At 40.1% G+C, this 18502-nt stretch overlaps 1 protein-coding gene across 9 annotated transcripts in view; it reads left to right on the forward strand.

Annotated features, from left to right (window-relative positions):
• The window catches only part of ARNT2 (aryl hydrocarbon receptor nuclear translocator 2), a 107663-nt gene that overhangs the window by 16489 nt on the left and 72672 nt on the right, over positions 1-18502 (forward strand). For 3 of the 9 annotated variants that reach the window (XM_048072009.2, XM_048072010.2, XM_067003792.1), the window contains exons 2-5: positions 8753-8864; positions 15038-15085; positions 18241-18285; positions 18397-18441. In XM_048072009.2, the coding sequence (XP_047927966.1) occupies positions 8753-8864; positions 15038-15085; positions 18241-18285; positions 18397-18441 (250 nt within the window). Of the gene's footprint in view, positions 1-2813; positions 2972-8084; positions 8239-8752; positions 8865-15037; positions 15086-18240; positions 18286-18396; positions 18442-18502 lie in introns of those variants that run through there. The other 6 variants (XM_013192794.3, XM_048072013.2, XM_013192798.3 and 3 more) reach the window with 6 other exon arrangements.

An 18502-nucleotide genomic window follows, 5' to 3' on the forward strand; every position in this document is an offset into this window, starting at 1 on the left:
GGGCGGTTCCCAAGAGGGGACTGGCAGTGCAAGGAACCTCGATTCAGCTGTTCGGTTTGAGGCACAGTCACGGGGACATCCGGCACGTGGAGCAGTGCAGGAAATAAGGGGTGGTTGCATGAGAGCGTTTTGCTTTCTGTGCAGAAAGAATTCAAGTCTTAGTGCGGAGGCAGATGCAACAGAATTTAGACATAATCGGAATCCCGGTAGAGCTAATGGTGCAGTGACGCGTGTTGTTTGTTGGTGGTGGTTTTGTTTGTTTGGTTTTGTTATTTTAGCTTGTACTGGAACAAATTGAGAGCAACCCAGTTGGCTCTTTGCTTTCCTGCTGAGCCACAAAATGTCAGAGCCTTACCAAGCCCTTTTAACTAATAACGAGTGAGGATATTCTGGTGCAGCTCCACGTGCAGGTGTTTTGCCTAGGTCCGTGTTACCGTGCCTGGCTTCAGCGTAGCTCTGGCTTGTCTTGCAGCTTCCGCTTTCCCTCCTGGTGTTTACTGGTTGAAATACAGCAAGTGTTCTGTTTTAAAAAGGAAAAAAAAATATTCCTGTGCATGAATTTCTAATTGAATGCCAACCCAAACAAGCTAAATGAAACAGACTTGTTAAATGATGAGTTAATGGACTGAGCGTGATCTGTCTCTGAGAAACTTGAAGGAAAGTCATTGCACGTTATTATTTTTCATCTTGTTTGTTTGCCCAGGCTGGGCGTATGCTTCAATTTTTGTGAGTTCATAAATGGGTTAGCCTTGGCCCATTTTGCATAAAAGAATAGCCATAGATTGTATTTGCTAGTTCTGACACAGTAAGTAAAAAATATGGAAAATAACTTTGAATGTTACCTTCTGTTTCTTGCACACAACTTATAATTATGCAGTTATTTTTGGCAAATACAAAATGTCAGAGGAGGAGGGAGGATCACCATTCATTTTAAATGGAAATGATGCATTGTGTGGGAAGCCTAATTTTTTTGTAATGCAGAATCGTTTAATTAGTACTTTTGCCACGTGTCACTAATATCAACTGAAATAATATCAATAAAGCCAGAACAAATTAAGGCAGAAAAAATGAGGAATACGTGTTATCAGTGCATGATCGTGTATGCAATGGCCTAAGACCAGACAGGGTCAGATTCAAACGGTATAAACCATCCTGGCTGCAGTCTTACCATGACCCTTCGCGTAGGCTAAGCTTCTGCCTCTTTTGTTTTAATTAATGTTCCCTCCACCCTGAAACAGCCTTTCGAAGCCGGATTTTCATCCTCTCTGCAAACTGTCCTTTTACAGTGACTACCCTACTTCCCTGCTCGGTTTGCACCTACACTTTCCCACTTGCGACTATTTATACCCGAGAGTCTGTTGCCGTGTGGTTGAGGCTGAGGTTGGGTTTTCACTCCAAGGCTGGTCCGGGTCTTTGGATATGCTTCTGACCTGGTTTTTGGTGCGCTTAACAGACCTTGGATGCGAGAAGCACTCCTTCCAGTGAGTCAGTCCATCGTAACATGTGGTGAAGTCCTAAGCGGTGTCCTGCTGGAGTTAAATCCACTGCGTATGCAGTGACAAAGCTTTACGGACGTTCAGAGGCAGGCCAGGTGCTCAGGTTCGGGTGACAGTCTTCAAAGCTCGTTCCGCAGTGAAGGTACAAGCCTTCTTCTAATACTGAGGGGTTTATTATTTTCTGAGACTAGAGACAAGCTTTTAGAACAGGAGCCACTGACGCCTCTCTTTAAGTGTTTCCTCCATATTTTGAATTCCATCAACCTCTCATTATGTGGTGGGGAGGGAGGGAGTTAACTTGTCAGCAAAGTTGGATTTGTTAGCTTATTCGATGGAGTACAAGGAATAGTTCATCTGAGCCAGATACTGAATAGGCCAAGAAGAGATAGCAAAGAATTATGAATGAGAAATTGAAAAGCAGCTAGGGGAAAAACACACAGGAATATGTGAGAAGGTGAATTGGTGTCATGCAGTTTGTCAGGAAGATGGGAGGAGTGAAGAAGCAGGTATCCATCCTGTCCTTCCCCAACTAGTTGGGCACTTAAAGGAAGAATTCCCATAAAGTAGACCAAAACTGTATCAGTTAAAATTAAAAGTAGAGCCCAAAAGTAAGTTTTTTGGACCCTACCTCCTTTTGCACATCCCCGTGATGGACTACAAGGCATGCAGAAGGCATGGTTAGTACTGAGATGCCAGGACTTCTGTAACTGCCCTTGGGACACAGCAGTGAGATGTGGAGGCACCACGCAGGATTTCAGCTCTTCGGATACGATAAATATCTCCTGGATTGGTTTCATTGTCCTAACAGCTGTTGGTGTCTCCTCCGGAGTCACAGCAAAGGCAGTGGGCACAAGATAGCTGGATTTGGCCTCCAGACCACCAGTTAGGGCATCTCTTAAAAGGTCTGTGACTGTCTCTGCCGTGTCCCAAAACGATGAGCTTAATCACATTGTTCCCCCCCCCCCTTTCATGTATGCTTAGCGTTCATCTGTGATGCTGAAGGGTGATAAATCCCTGATATTAATTTTTTAAAAGGGAGCATTTCTCCAGTAACTACTCAAAATGTGCCCTAATTTTTCTTTGAGATTGTGAGAGACACACCCCCCTCCCCAAAGTACAGGGCATTTTGATTTTGGTGGTGGAGAAATTTTAAAATTAAGTAGAATTTATATATTATTCATAAAAGCCCTCCCTTTCTTAGTAGCTGTTTCCAGAACCTAAATGGTTAAAGTAGAAAATGTTAGTAATTTTGCTGCAAATAAATTGATCAGTATGCAAGACGGTTGTCACTGGCTGAATCATGGTCCACAGTTAAGGTAAACAGATCTGTGATGACATTTTCTGAGCAGAATACCAATGCTGCTACATTTCTTCCCAGAGGTTTCTGACACTTCTTATATGCGGATAAAATTTCTCTCCAAGAAGGTTTTGTTCACAGGAAAGAAATAGCATCTTTGAAAGAGTCTTCTTTAAAGGTGGGATTTATTATATTTCCTGATTTATTTGCTATGATAATTGTGTTAGAGAGCATAGAAAAGGATATTTTTGCTTTTCTGCATATCCTCTCTGTACAGTAGATCTTTCTGATGTGGAGTCTATTTAAAGTATCTGGCAGTGAGCTGCAAAAAAACAGTATTGAACAGAGTTAACGGGAACAGTGAAATGTTTTAATTCCAATATTCTCTGAAAGTCATCTCTTGTTTTATAATCTCCACAGATAACATGCAAAAGCAATGACTGAATATGCAGCTTTGTTTTAGCATAGGTGTTTCTGTGAAATATTTTTGGCTACATGATGGCTTCATATGTTCAGTGGCATATTCTAAAGTAAGAGATGCAATTTAGTTTATTCCTACATGTCTCCGTGCTAGGCAGAAACCCTCCTTTGCAAATGACTGCAATCAGAACCTGTTTGCTGAGATGCATCTAACCCCCGAATGACTTCAGGGTATGGAAAGATGCAGTTTCCAAAGAACTTTGTGAAATCTGCTCTCTCGGAACACTTAAAATGTCCGTGGATGTTGCTGTTTGAGGGAGAGGGAACGTTCGTATTTCTGTATTTAGCCTTAGATCCATGTTTACTTGGAGGTGATTGACATCTCGGTCATTCTATGGATTAGCGGTCAGAAATCTGTTACATTTCTCCTTATATAAGGAGAATCCTGTTAGTCTAATCAGATGCTGGTATCCGACTTTAATCCCATCAATTACAGTAAGTGCTGAAGGATAAGAGAGCCTTGCTGAGAGCATGCTCCGTGATACCTGACATGTCATAGCAGACCTGGAGCTGGTCATTAAACTTGACGTCAGAGATTCAGAGCCCATTGAAGTCGGTGAGAGCATTTCTGTCACCTCCTGTAGGCTGTGGGTTTAATCCTGGCATGTGTAGTTGAGAAGAGCGCGGCTTGGCGTGCTGGAAATAACGTGGCTAACAGCTCCTTCGGTAAGGTGGACTTGCAGAGCCTTGCTCCTCGGACGGGTGTCTGAGCCCGTGAGCAAGCCAGGAGGAGCTAGAGCTGGATTTCACTCTGTGGATTTTGGGCTTGAGATCTGGTGCTTGGGTTTAAGAGCTGTGGTTTAATAATTCCCGAACTCAGGAGGAAAGCCCAGATTCATCCAGGTGTGTTGTCCCATCCAGCGATTCTTGTGACTGCGGTTCACATGTGCTTTCAAGCAACATTTTCATGCAACGTTTAGCTTGCTTTCTGTCTTCAGCTTTGTAATCCCTCTAGCTATTTTTGTACAGATCTCTGCAACAATTTGAGATTAACTTGGAATTTACTGGGAGGAAATCCCTGTATTTTATCTGTATATCTTATGTACATTTGCAGATTATTTAAATTATTTTAAAATCCTTAAATATATCTGGTGTATATATCTGTATATAAATATATCTGGTATATACAGCACTGGAGAAAAGTTCGAGCAGAGCTTGATGTGTTCAGCAGTAAATTTAACTCTGGACGGAAGCGTAGGGATCAATTCTGCTGCTTTTACGATGCGCAGTGCTGTTGTCCCAGGATTAGCACAGGTCCTCGGGGGTCCCTGCGGTGACCGTGAGGATTATGGCAGGGTCAGGCCTGCGCCCAGGCGTGGCAGTGATAAGACAAGGCCTCTTAGGTCGTCTGGTCCGTAACTGGAAGAATATCCACTACAAATGTGAGTGTTGTGCTGAGTTTTATGTTAATAGCATTTCCGTGTTCTTTGGCTGATCTCTAGGTCACTTTCTAACCTTGAAATTAAATCCTGTGTGCAATTTTCAATAGAAGAGCGATTTCCATTTGGCACTAAGGAAGTTCTTTTAAACAAGTTATTTTTCAGAGCACTGCCACGAAGGTTATAGATGATTTTCTTGAACGTTCAGCTTGACATTGTTTTGCTTTCTGAACATTATACCTTTACACTTACGTTTTAATTTTGGGTACAGTGAGCAATGTTTGTCTTATTTCTGTTGGCAGAAGGAAAGTCTTCTCGAGAAGTCCAATCTCAGAAAGAGAACAGTTCGTTACCTATTGTTCGTTGCTGCTGAAACCCTCCTGTGAGCATCAGTATTAACATCTGTGTGGATGTGGGCCTTGAAATGTCATCTTTGATTGTTGACCACATCTTTTATTTTACATTATTTTATTTTTGGGGGTAACTAACTTGACACCTGCTTCTGCATTGATGGGCTTTGGTACTAGTTTATGCTACAGCAGAATAGCTTCATTTACTTTAGGGGGCTGCCCAAAATGTGTTTTCATTAAACTTCAGACAATAGCATCTTCCTCTTATGATGATGATTGTTATTAGGTCTTGGACCAATACACACATTTTTTATTTTTATTTTTTTTTAAGGAAATAAGCTCCCTGGAGTACCCATCTACGACAATATTTCTGTCAGAGATTGTGGTCTGTGGGTGGTTGCTTGTCCCCTGTCTTTCCTTCTGGAGCGTGGACATACAGTTACCTTCTCTGATCTCCAGTGCTTAGTCAGAGAAGAATCTGGCTGTTCTGTCAGGTTCTTATTCTGACTCTTCCACACTGGCCTTTGCTTTCTGAGATAACTCTTTCATCCTTTTCTTACCAGCCCATTTTGTAGTTATCCCATCCTGTCTATAAAACCCTCTTTTACAAATGTGAATAACATCAAAGATCTGTTGCTTTTAGATGCTTGCTGATGAACAGAGATGGAACTAATTTGGGAAGCAACTCAAACCTCTTCCATCATCTCCCCAGACGTTCTTGCAACCTGGAGGGGAAGGCTGGGAGCAGCTCGGTTTGTGAGCAGAGTTTTTACAACCACAATCCAGTGCTCCCATTTCTAGAGCAGCTGTCCAGCCTGGGTGATGCTCAGCTGGGTGCTGGCAGCTGCAGTGGGGTCACTGGGTGATCCAAAGTACTGAGTACTGAATTGCTTTCCTCGTTGTGTTCCTTACGTGGCTTGGGGAGACCCAGCCCACCCTCTGGTTTCACCCTCTTCAGAATTCAGGAAAAAATATTTGATGGCAGGAAAGAAAGCTTGGAAAGCTGACTGCTTTTATTAGCAGGGTGCAGCTACCCCCTGGGGTTTTGTGAAAGCTGTGGCTGGTGGCGCCTTGGCATGGCGGGCTCGGGAGTGGAAAGGTAAATTGGGTGTCTTATGCGTGGTTGTGCGTGCAGGGCTGTCACACCTGGCTGTCCCTTAAGGGAAATCCTTCTGATTTTAAGGGCCTGAAACTATAGGCACTCTTAGCTGAGCTTTAATGTGTGTGGAGCCCCTGATTTTATTTTCCTGTGCGTGTATCTTGGAAATGGAAATTTTTGAATACATCCTTCTAGGGCAGTCAGCTCAATCAACTTAATTTTGTTCTCCCAGGACTGTGAAGACGTGTTTAAAGGCTATTTTGTGTAAGAAGTTGATTTCTTCATTTTGTTTTTATTGATGCATCATTCTGGAGATTGAAGATACCTACACAGTAACTCTTCATTTGTCTGTCAGGGTATAATCTGATTATTTGCTTCAAAATGTTTTCTTTCAGGTGTTTTTGGACACTGGTATGATTGAGTCTGTGGTTTGGTCATTCCTCTAGCCACTGCCTGTGTTTTTTTTCTTTTTAAAAACATGCAGTTCCTGTTTTACCATCCTATTTGAAATTCCCTAACTGCCCTTTCTTCTCATGCCTCCACATGTTAAAGGCTGAACATAGGAGCAGAAACCCAACTCATTTTCCCTAGCCACAACCACCTAAATTGGACGTCTGATTAGAACTATATGAGTCTGCCTGAGTAGTCAGTGACAAGAGCAAGGGCCCTACAAAAAGAGGGCTACTCAGCCTAACTCAGATACATCCCTAAGCACAGAATGCGTAGTAATGCAAGGATGGTGTTTCATTTCTATTTCTATCTATAAAGTTAACTTAAAAAATCTCTTTTACTTCTAGACTTTGAGAAGGAGATGAATCCAACCCTTGGCATGGTTTTCTTCAATTTTCTTTTACCCTTGAGGAAAATGAGACTACAAGAATTTCTTATTACAAATACAGCATTACGTTCAGTCTCTTCAAAATACCACTCAATTGATTTGAAATTGTTTTATGATTACTGATTAAAAAAAGCAAAAACTGATCTCCCAAATGATTTACACTAAAATGTGTTTCTGAGTGATGGGGACACTTTGCAGGTAGATTTATGGTTTTCACCATCTGTTTTAACAAATGAGTCAGCAGAGCATTTCAAAATAACCTTCGGTTATACCCATGAAATGTGAGTTTGAATGTTCCAAGTGAATTACCGGCATGAGAGTGCTAAAAGTACTTTTTCTGGAAATAGTGTTTTACCAGTTGTTTAGATGCTCTTGCTTTTATTTGTATGGAAGTACACCAATATACATTCATGTAGTGATTCCACATACCAGAAGCTTTAGACACAGCAGGGCTTTTCATAGTATGGTAATGTGGGCAGAGGTCTTGTTGGTTGTCCTTGCACACTTTTTTGAAAAATATCGGATGAGTATTTTGTTGCTTTTTGCTTGAAAAGGAGTTAATGAAAGTAAATGCACCAGAAGAAATTCATGGAATCAGTGAACAGATAAAATGTTACTACTTGAAATGCATAATGCTGCATAATGGATTTATATAAAGTGTGGCAGAGATGAAGTGCTCTACAGACATAATGAAAGAAACATGGATTCCTGCTTCCATAATTGAAGTTCTTTTGTATTGATCTGTTGGGAAAGAATAGCAGGATTTTTGAACAGATTTGCTTCCCATTAGTAAATATATTTATTTGTAGCTCCAGATACTCAGCCAAGTTTGAAAAAAGAAAAGTTGGAAGGAGGATGCATTTTCTTTCATGATAATTAAATGTTATGACTGTAGATTTTTACCTCCAGAGTAAGTAAAGTTTATCTGCATTTAAAAAGTTTTAATTACTCGCATACTTTACAGGAATCGCACAGAGACAAAACGTGCTTAACCTGTGAAGTAGGAAAAAATGATATAAATACGTTATATTCCATTTTTCTTTTTTAGAGTGTAACAGACTGTTACTGATAGCTTGTAGAAGTACTTGCCGGTAGTGGTCTGAAGGCAGTTGCACTGTTTTTGTTCCTCAGGTCAAGGATTTGAGATTTGGAGATCTCACTAAGCCTGGAGCACTGGCAGAGGGATGAGTGCCAGCCTGCGTTTCAGGCTCAGGTCAGCTCTGCAAGGTGCCACGCAGAAATGCAGGAAGACTTGGAGCTCTGCTAAGTTCAGTCTGGTCTACTGAGTGCTACCAAAATGTAAATAATAAAAAAACAGTGTTGCCCAATAATTAATTCGTGCTCTAAACTCTTGACCTCTTTGGCAAACTGGGAAGTCCTTGAAGTTTTATTTTCCTCAGTTCGTACAGCTTCATTTCTCTTGGGAATTCAGCCCCGCATATCTCTATGGGGCAATGTAACTACTGTTAAAGGTTGCTGGCCTTCCTCTGCCAGCCCCTCTGAGAAGCAGAACTGTGACGATCCCATAGGTAACCGTTAATGCAGAGGCACCTACAGTATGCTGTGTTCTCTCAGCCATCTCCCAAGGCACACATAATGGTTATTTACAAACCTGCACTTGTTTTAAAGGAGCTGACAGCTTGCTAGGCTTTGATGGGAGAGCTTTACTTTTTCTCAGAAATAAAAAGGAAAGCTTTTCCCCGTTTATGTTTGAAAGGGCCTTTCCGTAATTTTGTCATCACGGGTTTCTCCTTGGAGGTAACGGATTAAAAGATCTTTTTCCCCTCCCTCTTTCCCTACTTCTGTATTACAGAAATGGCATCTGACATTCCTGGCTCGGTGGCCTTGCCGGTGGCACCAATGGCAAGTGGACAGGTGAGAATGGCAGGATCCATGCCTTCCAGAGGAGGAAAGCGCCGCTCTGGGTAAGCCATTTCCTTTTGTACAGTGCTGAATGGAAACTATTTTTATTGAAAAACTGGAAATACATATTTGTATCTTTATTATATAACGTTTATATAGGTAAACCGTGTTATGGTATTAGTTGCTGGTGTTTTGCTTTTCTTTTCAATGTATCTGCTCTTACTGCAAGATCAAACTTGCTGATAGGGGTGGTGTTTGTTGTTTTGCACACTTCAAAGGACTTTGGGATTTGGCAAAGCATCCAGAAACAGAGTTTGGGTCCCATGGCTGTTTTTTGTGTAATGATTGTGTGTTGCCTACGTCTGTTTAATCTCAAAAGTGTTTATCATTTGAATAAAGGTAATAAGATGTGTTCTTACTTGTACATGCTGACTTATCCAGCTTCATCTGAAAATTGGACCTGGAATCTCTCAAATAAATGCCTTCTGTTAATAATGTATTTTTTTTTTATAGTCCCAGGTACAGAAATAGCACAAGTAGTTTCTCTGTTCAGAGTTTGTGGTGTATGATATCCTAAACTTCATGGGAAATGTTGCATAGTCTCCCCACTTCTGGGAGAAAGGGCCTGAATCGAGTTCCTAACCTAGATGAAGGTTCTGCTAAAGAAGAGGATTTGTTTTATCCAAATATAAAGGTTGGCATGGTGTAGCCATAGCTTTTCCACATCACATTGTTCTGTGGCAGCTGATAGTAATCTTCTGTATTAGAAGAAATACATATCAAGAGATGCAGAAGAGCAGAAAACCACTCTCTTAATACTATCAGAAATACCAAAAATACCTTTGGTTTTTTTTTTTTTTTCCCTTAACAAATGGTTGATCACAAGTAATGGTGATTCTTTCCCAGAGATATCTCTGGTACAAGTGTGCCTGCAGAAGAGATTGGTTAGTATTATACTTAGCCCTAAATATTACAATGGTAGGACTTAACGGGATCGATAGTGTGAATCAAATCTTCACTGATAGGCACCTGGTGAGAAGACCTAATTCCCCGTGAGTGCTGCCCTAGGGATCGCTGGCCAAGACATGCTGCCCGTTCTGGGTGCCTGCCCAAGTACCGGTGCTGGAGTCTCATTCCTGGAACGAGTTGTGAGGAGAACGTGGACCTTGCCTTGGATGCAGAACTGAGCTGGTGTGAGCTGAGCACTTGGGGTGTTTGCTCTGAGGGAGGTTCCTTTGGGCAGGACAGTTTGGAGGTTGTTCCTCTTGGAGTGTGCTTCCGTATGCTGAGCTAACTGCATAGAAGTGCTCTGAGAAATTCCTGAAATCTGTTTTTAACCTGTTTTTTTTTTTATCCCATTTTTAATTTGAAACTGTTCAGTGAAAAAGCCTTTTCAAAGTTGCCCTCAGAAGAGAAAACAAAGCATTAACATATTTTTATTGCTACATGGCTTGTATAACCTTCTGTGCTTTTGAGTTGCAGGATAGTTGATCTCTTTTTTTGATCATAAACCATGTCAACTATGAATACAAGTTTGCAAATTACTGTTACCAAGGATTGATGCTGCTGACTGTGAAATCTTCTGATTATATTAAGTCCTGCCTTGATATTAATTGAAAGCTCTGCTTTAAATGTTGCATTTTAAATATCGTCAATCTATTTCCAAGGAACTGGAGTGGGGGAGGACAGGAAGAACGTAAAACCAAATGATTTGAAATGTATTTGATATGCAAATTCAGTGAATAAGATAGTACAGATTTGCTGTTATATCCATACTGTGGTACTTTATCTGTGCACCATAGCTCTAAACTAATAACCCTTCTTCAAGTCTGAGCCAAGGGTGCGTTTTTTTTTGTTCAGTGTGTACATATTCAGGCCTGGAGGGAAAGAATGCCTGCTGTGTCTAATTCCTTGAAGCTTCTCTTTGAACAAAGTTGCAGCTAACACTTGGTCCTTTCATTACTGTCCTGGCGATATATCTTTGTACACCTAAATCCTTGGGCATTTTAGAAATGAATGCTTTGTGTCAGACATAAAGGAATATAGCTCATGAACACAGTCACCTTTTCTAGCTCCAGTTATCTCTGAAAATTGTTTCTTTTCTCATAATTGCTGAGGCAAGCTGGCAGAATAATTGCTGTATGGACTTGAATGTAGATCAGTTTAAACTCATTGGCTATCCAGGAGGTGTTCTGCGGTGCAGGCATTCAGCTTCATTGACAGCTCAGAAAAATATTTTTCCTTTCTATAAATTATACCAAGCACTTCATAGAAAAAAGTGACAGCCTAGTAGTGCATAAGAGAAAACATCACTGTGATCAGTAACTACCGAATGTAAAGTGAAGTCTTTAGGTTTAAAGTAGTTTTAGAGGGTAAAGGGGCTTTTTTGCCCTCCTTGGTTATCTGTACTTGGAGAGGAAGGGCTGTTTTTTTTGTTTGCTTTTACAGATGCATTGGTTTTGTTTCGGTTCAGCACATGGTTTTGTTTCTCAGGCGCAGAACAGGGAGATTTGGGGAGGAAGAGACCGCAGCCAGCAATCTCTCTCCCCGGGTGCCCCCATCTCGCACCGAACAAAGGGCTGTAGTGCAGATCCTCATCCTCCTCTCAGCAGCTCTGCCCCATCATTCCTACCTGCACCTTCCTATACCGAATAATCGTGGCAAGCCATCTTTTGACACTGCTTGGGAGTTTTACATAATTATTTTGTTGTGTTCAAATCCTCTCCCATCTCATTTTTTAACCTGTGCAGAACCACCTTGTGTTGTGAATTGTTGTTTTTTTTTTGTGTGAAAATGTTTCTAATTAAAAATCAGTAATAAAAATATTTTTGTCACATTACTTATGTTACCCACACATCTTTTGATGAAAATGTTTTACTAAGTACCTCGTACATCAGATCTTTTCACGATTGACGTGAACAGTATGAAAGAGGAAAACAAGACTTATGCTCTTTTCTCAAAACAAAAGAGCACAGTGCAGCTCTTTTTTAGTCTCTTTTTAATGGGAAATTTAAATGAAGATAAGATACTCTTTCTGGAACTTCTGAAATGATGTCATTTGTCTTCTTCAAGGTTGCTTCAGCTGCTTTGGTACTGTGCAATATATTCTATCTGAACAGAAGATCTTATCTGCCAGGGTATGAAGGGTTTGTTGGAATATTATTTTTGTGTGTTCTGCTGTGTTCAGCTAAAGGTTGCAGCTGATTCCTTACCTTTCACTTTGCCTTACTACAAAGCAGATGGAGTGGTTCTGGCAGGAAGTTAGAATCACTGACTTTAAACCTGAGGGTTTTTTTCAGATTTTTAGAGGATTTTTTTTTTCATTTTGCACAGTGAAATGTGAAATTAGGGAACTTATTTATTAACAAAGAGGGGACAGATACATTTGCATTTTTGCAAGTATTGACATTTTCATGAACTACACGTTCAATTTCTTATTTTTTTATCTTACTGCATTTGGAAAGAAGTCAAGATTTTTTGGTAGTTGAAAAAGGAAAGGTGTTATTTAGAGATTTAGTATGCTGCAGTCTGGCATTGCACCCTAGGCAACGAGTTTCTGCAGTGATGAGCCTGTTGTACATGTGGTAGGGGTTACCTATGGGTATTAACCCATCAAGATCTTATGAGATGAGGAGCTGATAGCCAGCCATTTGGAAAAGTAGGGAGTAGGGAGTAAGTGGGACTAGGCATTGAGCATGGGCAGCAGGATCGAGCCTTAAACTGTCATCAGGCTCTCTGTAATTCTCGGTATTATATTCTGGCAATAATAAAACTTAGTCTAAAGTGCAGCAGAGACAATACTTGATTTTTGAGGGGAAGATCCATTTCTTAGCACTCAGCTAGAGTATTTGGCTGGAAGCTAAGAAAATCTACCACAGTATGGAATCCTAGTGTATTGGAGAGGAGGAAAAGGGAATTAAAAAATGAATGCATCCCAAATTTAAGGAGTGTCTTACTAAATCTCTGGGGGAAAGTCTTTTCCCTGTAGTATGGCTATGTATTTTTTTTTCTGTCCGTGTTCCATACACTGGAAACTCCAGCTTTATCTCAGTTGTGTTTCAGTTGCTGGTGAAACCAGGGAAGGATACGCCTGACATGATGATTTTGCAAGTTGTTCTAGCTGCAGCCAGCCCAGTGCCTGCCTGAGTGTGTACTTTGCTTGAAATGAAACAGCTCTCACCTAACATTGACTTTCACATTTTTGGCGTAAGCACAAACACTGCGATTGATATAACCCCAAAGTGGGTTCTGGGCTGTTGTATATAGGCACATTATTATGTGGGGAAGAAGCAGGTAGGTAAGAGGACAGCTTCAACAAGATGATAATGCACAGATGTTAAAATACAACGAGTGTTGCAGCATATCTGAGGAAATTCAGGCTGTGGATGCCAGCACCGAAGGCCACGTTTGGGGGTAGCAGCACATCGCAGGGTCCTCCTGGCGTGGTACTTCTGCATGGGAGATGTCGCTGGCCGCTGGAGGTCGGTGTTGTTCTGCACAATGCAGCTGAGAGGTCACTGGCAAGGGAAGTGATTTAGAAACTGGGTTTGGTGATAATTAGGTGAGCAAGAATGTAATTTGTAGTGAAAATGGTGATTGCATCAAACAACCAAATTAAATGTGCATCTCTTCTTAAGACTCTTTTGGGAAAATGGTTTTCTCCTTGCTTCCTTTAGAAATGAATAATCTCTATTGCCATCTGGAAAATATTACTCTGTCTTTTTTAATGCCATTTTCAATTCCTGTGCTTATTTGCTGCTCACGTCCTGATTGTACGTAGATTGCTGTGAGTCAAATGCATCTTGTATAGACCAGTCTGTCTTTGATATCAAAATTAGGAAGCAAGGCTGTATTGTCTAACTGGAGCACATTCTGCTGTATGTTCATGCAATTTTAAAGAGTGTTTTTACACCACTGATCCCACACTCTGAATGTATAAATCTTAATTTTTAATTGGAAAGGTTTTTTTTTTAATATTGAGTTAAATATTGCCACTTTTCAGGGTTTTTGCCTTTAATATGACATATATCTATTGGTAACATGAAGTAGTAGAGGCATTGAATTTGTAATTATATAAATTATATTATATTACACTGAAATGCTAGAAAGCTTCGAGTGTGAAGAAACCCAATAAAATCATTTGCAAAAAACCCTGTGATTTCCTTTCTACACGAATTACATTTGTGACTGCTCAAGTCTCTGTCATACTAACATAGCTTCTTATTAAAATAAATACACTAACACGGTAATTGTATATGATAATTTTATATCAGATTGGTTCTTAGTCTGGCATGATGCCAGAGTCGCCCCCTTGTAATTGGGATATCTATTTGTCTACCTCTTCTTAGGGATACAAACATGTAAAAAATACTTTTTACAGAGCTTTGTAGTGACAATATCAACAGGAAGGAGGTAATCGTGCTGCGTAGTGTAGGAAAGTAATTTAGGTGACTAATTTAGGAGGTTAATCTTCCTAGTGTCTCTGTGTGATAAGTGAAGAAAGAGGTTCTTGCTTTTTGTGGCTCCCTAGAGCATCCTAACTGGAGGGCTAGGATATGGCCCAAGGAAGAGCTCGTCTCTTTTACTTAAGAAGGTCTGGGATACGAAGCAGGTAAGTTAGGTGCACAGTAGATCCACAGGTCATTTTAGTATGGCCTAGGTAAGGAACACCACAAAGTAATTGCTGCCTACAGCCAGGTAATTGCTATCTACAGCCTGGTTGGTAATTCATGTGAAATTATTGGGAGATACAGGACAGGTCTAAGAGTGTGCCATGGTTACGATCAATAGAGGCGAAATACGTAATCTTTTTGGCAAAGAGGCTGGGAGTCGATAACTGCTCTACCTTTAATTTCTGTAGACTTCTATCAGGCCTTAGAGATAGCACTTCTGGCTGTTTCACAAGAATTGCATTTGTTTAATATTTCCTTTTATTTGTTGGTTTTAGCAGTGTGGATTTTTGTGGAGCAGAACAGCGTGGTTTTTTGTTTGTTTCGTTGTGGTGGTGGTGGTGGTTGTTGTTGTTTGTTTGTTTTTTAACTTTTGTTCTTTGTATTCCTGGCAGCTAATAAGCTACTTTTAGGGGGTCTGGAGAGTATGAGCAAGACTGGAATCTACAGCCATCACTACCCCCAGTCAAAATATAAATCAAACAAGATTGAGAACTGTTGACTTGAATGTTCATGTCACCATTGCCAACTTCATGATTACATATTTGGAAATCTTGCTTTTACAGAATGGATTTCGATGATGAAGATGGGGAAGGACCCAGCAAATTTTCAAGGTGAGCCTTTATGAAGAGTTGACCAAATTTCTTACTTTTTCAGTGGAGAAAGACAGCTGCCTCACTACTGCTGTTTTAGAGTCTCTGTATATATATGGGCTGAAGAAATTGCCAACAGCTTGACCTAAATTCTAGTTACAGTTTACCAGCTTCCTCTGCAAATTAGGCACACTGACAAAAATCTGCTTAATGTAGTTATCGGCTTACAAAGTTGACAGAATATTTGTGTCATAATTTCACTCTGCAGCTAAAAATCACAATTTTTCTCATTTGACATAGCTTAGTATTTCAACTGCTGTAAATGAATTTTGATAATTTGACATTGCTGAAGTTGTCTTTTTGCCACTGAAAAATAATTTTACTTTGAACTTAGTTCAGATACTAACTACTTGTTAAGACAATATGACAGATCCTAGAGGCATGGGTTGTTTTTTTAAGATTCAAGGTCATTATGTACCATTAGGTGTAACTGAATAGTAAGAATTGCCAAAATAAATGTTACAGTTAATGTGGAATATTCTATGCTAGAAACAAAAACAAACATCAAAGCATCATTGCCATTTTTCACTTTTCCTTTTGTTCCAGTCACACTGTTTGCATTTTTTCATTAGAAACCAAGTGCCTGCGCTGAGAATAGGTGCTTTGAGGCCTACTGATAACTGCCGATCATTCAAATTGTAATTGCAGCTATATAGTAGCAGCCATGTTCAAGCACAGCTGTCACTATAGGGTTTTAACAGGATGTGTTGCAACACCATAACATAACCTCCTGGACAGGACCAGCAGCACACAAGTTTAGCTGGCGTCTTTTACAGAAAGAATATTCCAGTCTATGGCATTAAAACACCTGGTCTGAGGGCTACTCTAATGTTTGGTAGATGATGTGTGTTAAGGGTTCAAGATTTATAATTAATATGATCTGATTTTTGTCTGCATAAGCATCAGGGTTTCTAGGTACAGTTGTGCACATGAGTTGGTCTGTCTCCAGCCTGGCTTTAGCCATGGGTAGTGAGGAAAGCAAATATTTCCATTATTTTTATTGGAGAAGTATGGTATACAGTGCGTAGACTCTCTGATTTTAGATGCCAGATCAAAATGTGATATTTAAATCTTACATGATGTAAAAACAAACAAACAAACAAAACAGATTGTTCTGCTTTTAGAGAGGGTACAGAAAAACAACGTGGAGATGCCCAGGGCTATGTGCAGACATCCTCTTCTGGCCACGGTTGACCTCTCAAGGAAATGTTATTTCTAGTTGTCCTCCTTTTAGGTCTTTTTCCCTTCTCCAAATTGCTCACATAACTGATTCCTAGCTTGTGTTGGCCAAAATTAGTTGTTTAGCAAAGAATTGCTTTTTAAAAGTTTAAGCTAACCCAGCTTGTCTTGACTGAAGTACCTCAATAATGCACTCGTAGAGGTCAGCTGGGAGACTGGAAGGGAGAAAAGAGTAGCTAGAGGCAACAGCATATTCAGCCCAGCCAACCAGACAAGAATGAGTAGACAGTCCCTAAGCTAGCAGCAGCACTAGAAGTAGTGGTGTTAGCATGGTGCTCCACGTGAGTTAACACACATTGCTTCTCAGGGAGTTCCAAGGCAGCTCAGCTACCTGCATGGCTTCTCACTGTCACCTGGAGACACATGCATGTACTTCTCGCCTAACAGCATGTGGACATTCCTCATTGAACCTGTATTTTTGTTTAAAACTGTTCAGGCACAGTATGTTCTCAGGGCAGAGTCAAGTGGAAGAAAGTGACATTTTTCACTTGAATGTTTTGAGGGTGTTAGTGCTAAAACAATATAGAAAGGAATGCGCCTCAAGTCTCACTTAAGCTTTGTCATGAGAGTTCGAATCAGACTTAGTGAGGAAGGAAAATATGAAGCCTCATAGAGGAACTTGCACATTTGTGGTACTTAACGTTACTTTTAACTCATTTCAGAGGAGAAGTTGTTAATTATTAGTTTTTAGAAGAGAAAAGATGCTTAGTTATGCTGTGTTTCCTTATCAAGTAATAAGTGAAAGCTTCATAGGCTCTCTGTAGTAATAAATTACATTGTTTTGGAAAGACAGAATTCTAATACAAAATCTCACTGGTCTATTCTTAACCAGTAATGCTCTTCACTTGTAGAAAACCCATTAGCCTCTTAACCTTTTTTTTTTATTATTTTTAGTTTTTTTTTTTATTTTCAAAAACGTACTTTTTCTGTTTTGGAAAAAAGCGTTTGTGGTTTCTCCAAAAGTAAGATTTTTTTTTTCAAGATGCAAAAAATGCATCTTTTTGTAACTACTTTAGCAAAATCTAATTTTGAAGGATTAGTATGTTTTTAGGAAAGGGAAAGGAGCATGTCATTTTTTAGTAAAACATCACGTTGGTACCTGTCTCTGGGGCAGCACTTCAGAAGCAGTGAAACTTCAATCCTGTGGGGCTAAAGTCCCATTGATCTGGATTTCCTCCATAAAGTTGACAGTGATACACCACGAGTATCTGTTCAGGCATCTAACTTCTGTTGATTTGGGAGGGAATGAGATAACTGTTTACTTCTAGATATTTATGACAGTTTTAATTTCACTTTTATTTACCTAGCAGTTTCATCTGCCTGCCTGACTTTAGCCAGTCTTACCAACAGACGGTACATCATAGATACCTACCTGAGCTTTTTTCTGAAGGCATCCCTACGTATTGCATTGCACTTAAGTGTGTGTCTGTGCCCTCCCATGTTATCTGTAGACCATCAGTGCCCTCTACTGAAAGGAGCGAGTTGTGGTTGCAATCTGGGAAAGATACAGCTCATTCACTTCCAACACAACAATGAATATTTCATGGGCTGCTGCCGATAGAAGCTCAGTGGTGTTTTCTGTAATGGTGCTGGTTGTTAAGTTTCCCAAGCAATAAGTGTACGTCAGAGTGTCTGCATAAATCCACTGAAATATGTCTTCAACTTGTTTTAAATGTACAAATGAAGTTTTTGAATCGGCATGGCTTGGAAGTTTCATTACACTCCACATTTTCTTTGCTTTATTATTTTCATGCCCTCATTTTTCTTGCTGTTATTTGTAATAGTGTGCAGTTGTGAACCTCTTTGCTTTCTGCTGTGTGTTGACTTTAGTACAATGTATAACCCTTGTGAATTTACTTGCTATCTTTTGTTTATAGGTATGATGGTGATCAAATCTCTGGTGATAAGGAAAAGTTTGCAAGGTAGGCGTGTTCCGTAGAGGTCCTCTGCTGAGAGGAAAGAGGGGAATGGTCATATCCAAAACATCTCAGTATTTGTGCATTAGCTTAGAGAGCTGGTTATTTTGTTTCTAGATGGGAAGATGATCAAAGTACTGCTGACACAGAAAGGATGGCCAGGTATGAGAAAGGAAAATCAAAAATGGTTTGCCCCCATTTTTATTTTATATGATGCAGTTCT

Source organism: Anser cygnoides, chromosome 11 (genome assembly GCF_040182565.1).
Source record: "Anser cygnoides isolate HZ-2024a breed goose chromosome 11, Taihu_goose_T2T_genome, whole genome shotgun sequence".
Classification (NCBI taxonomy): domain Eukaryota; kingdom Metazoa; phylum Chordata; class Aves; order Anseriformes; family Anatidae; genus Anser; species Anser cygnoides.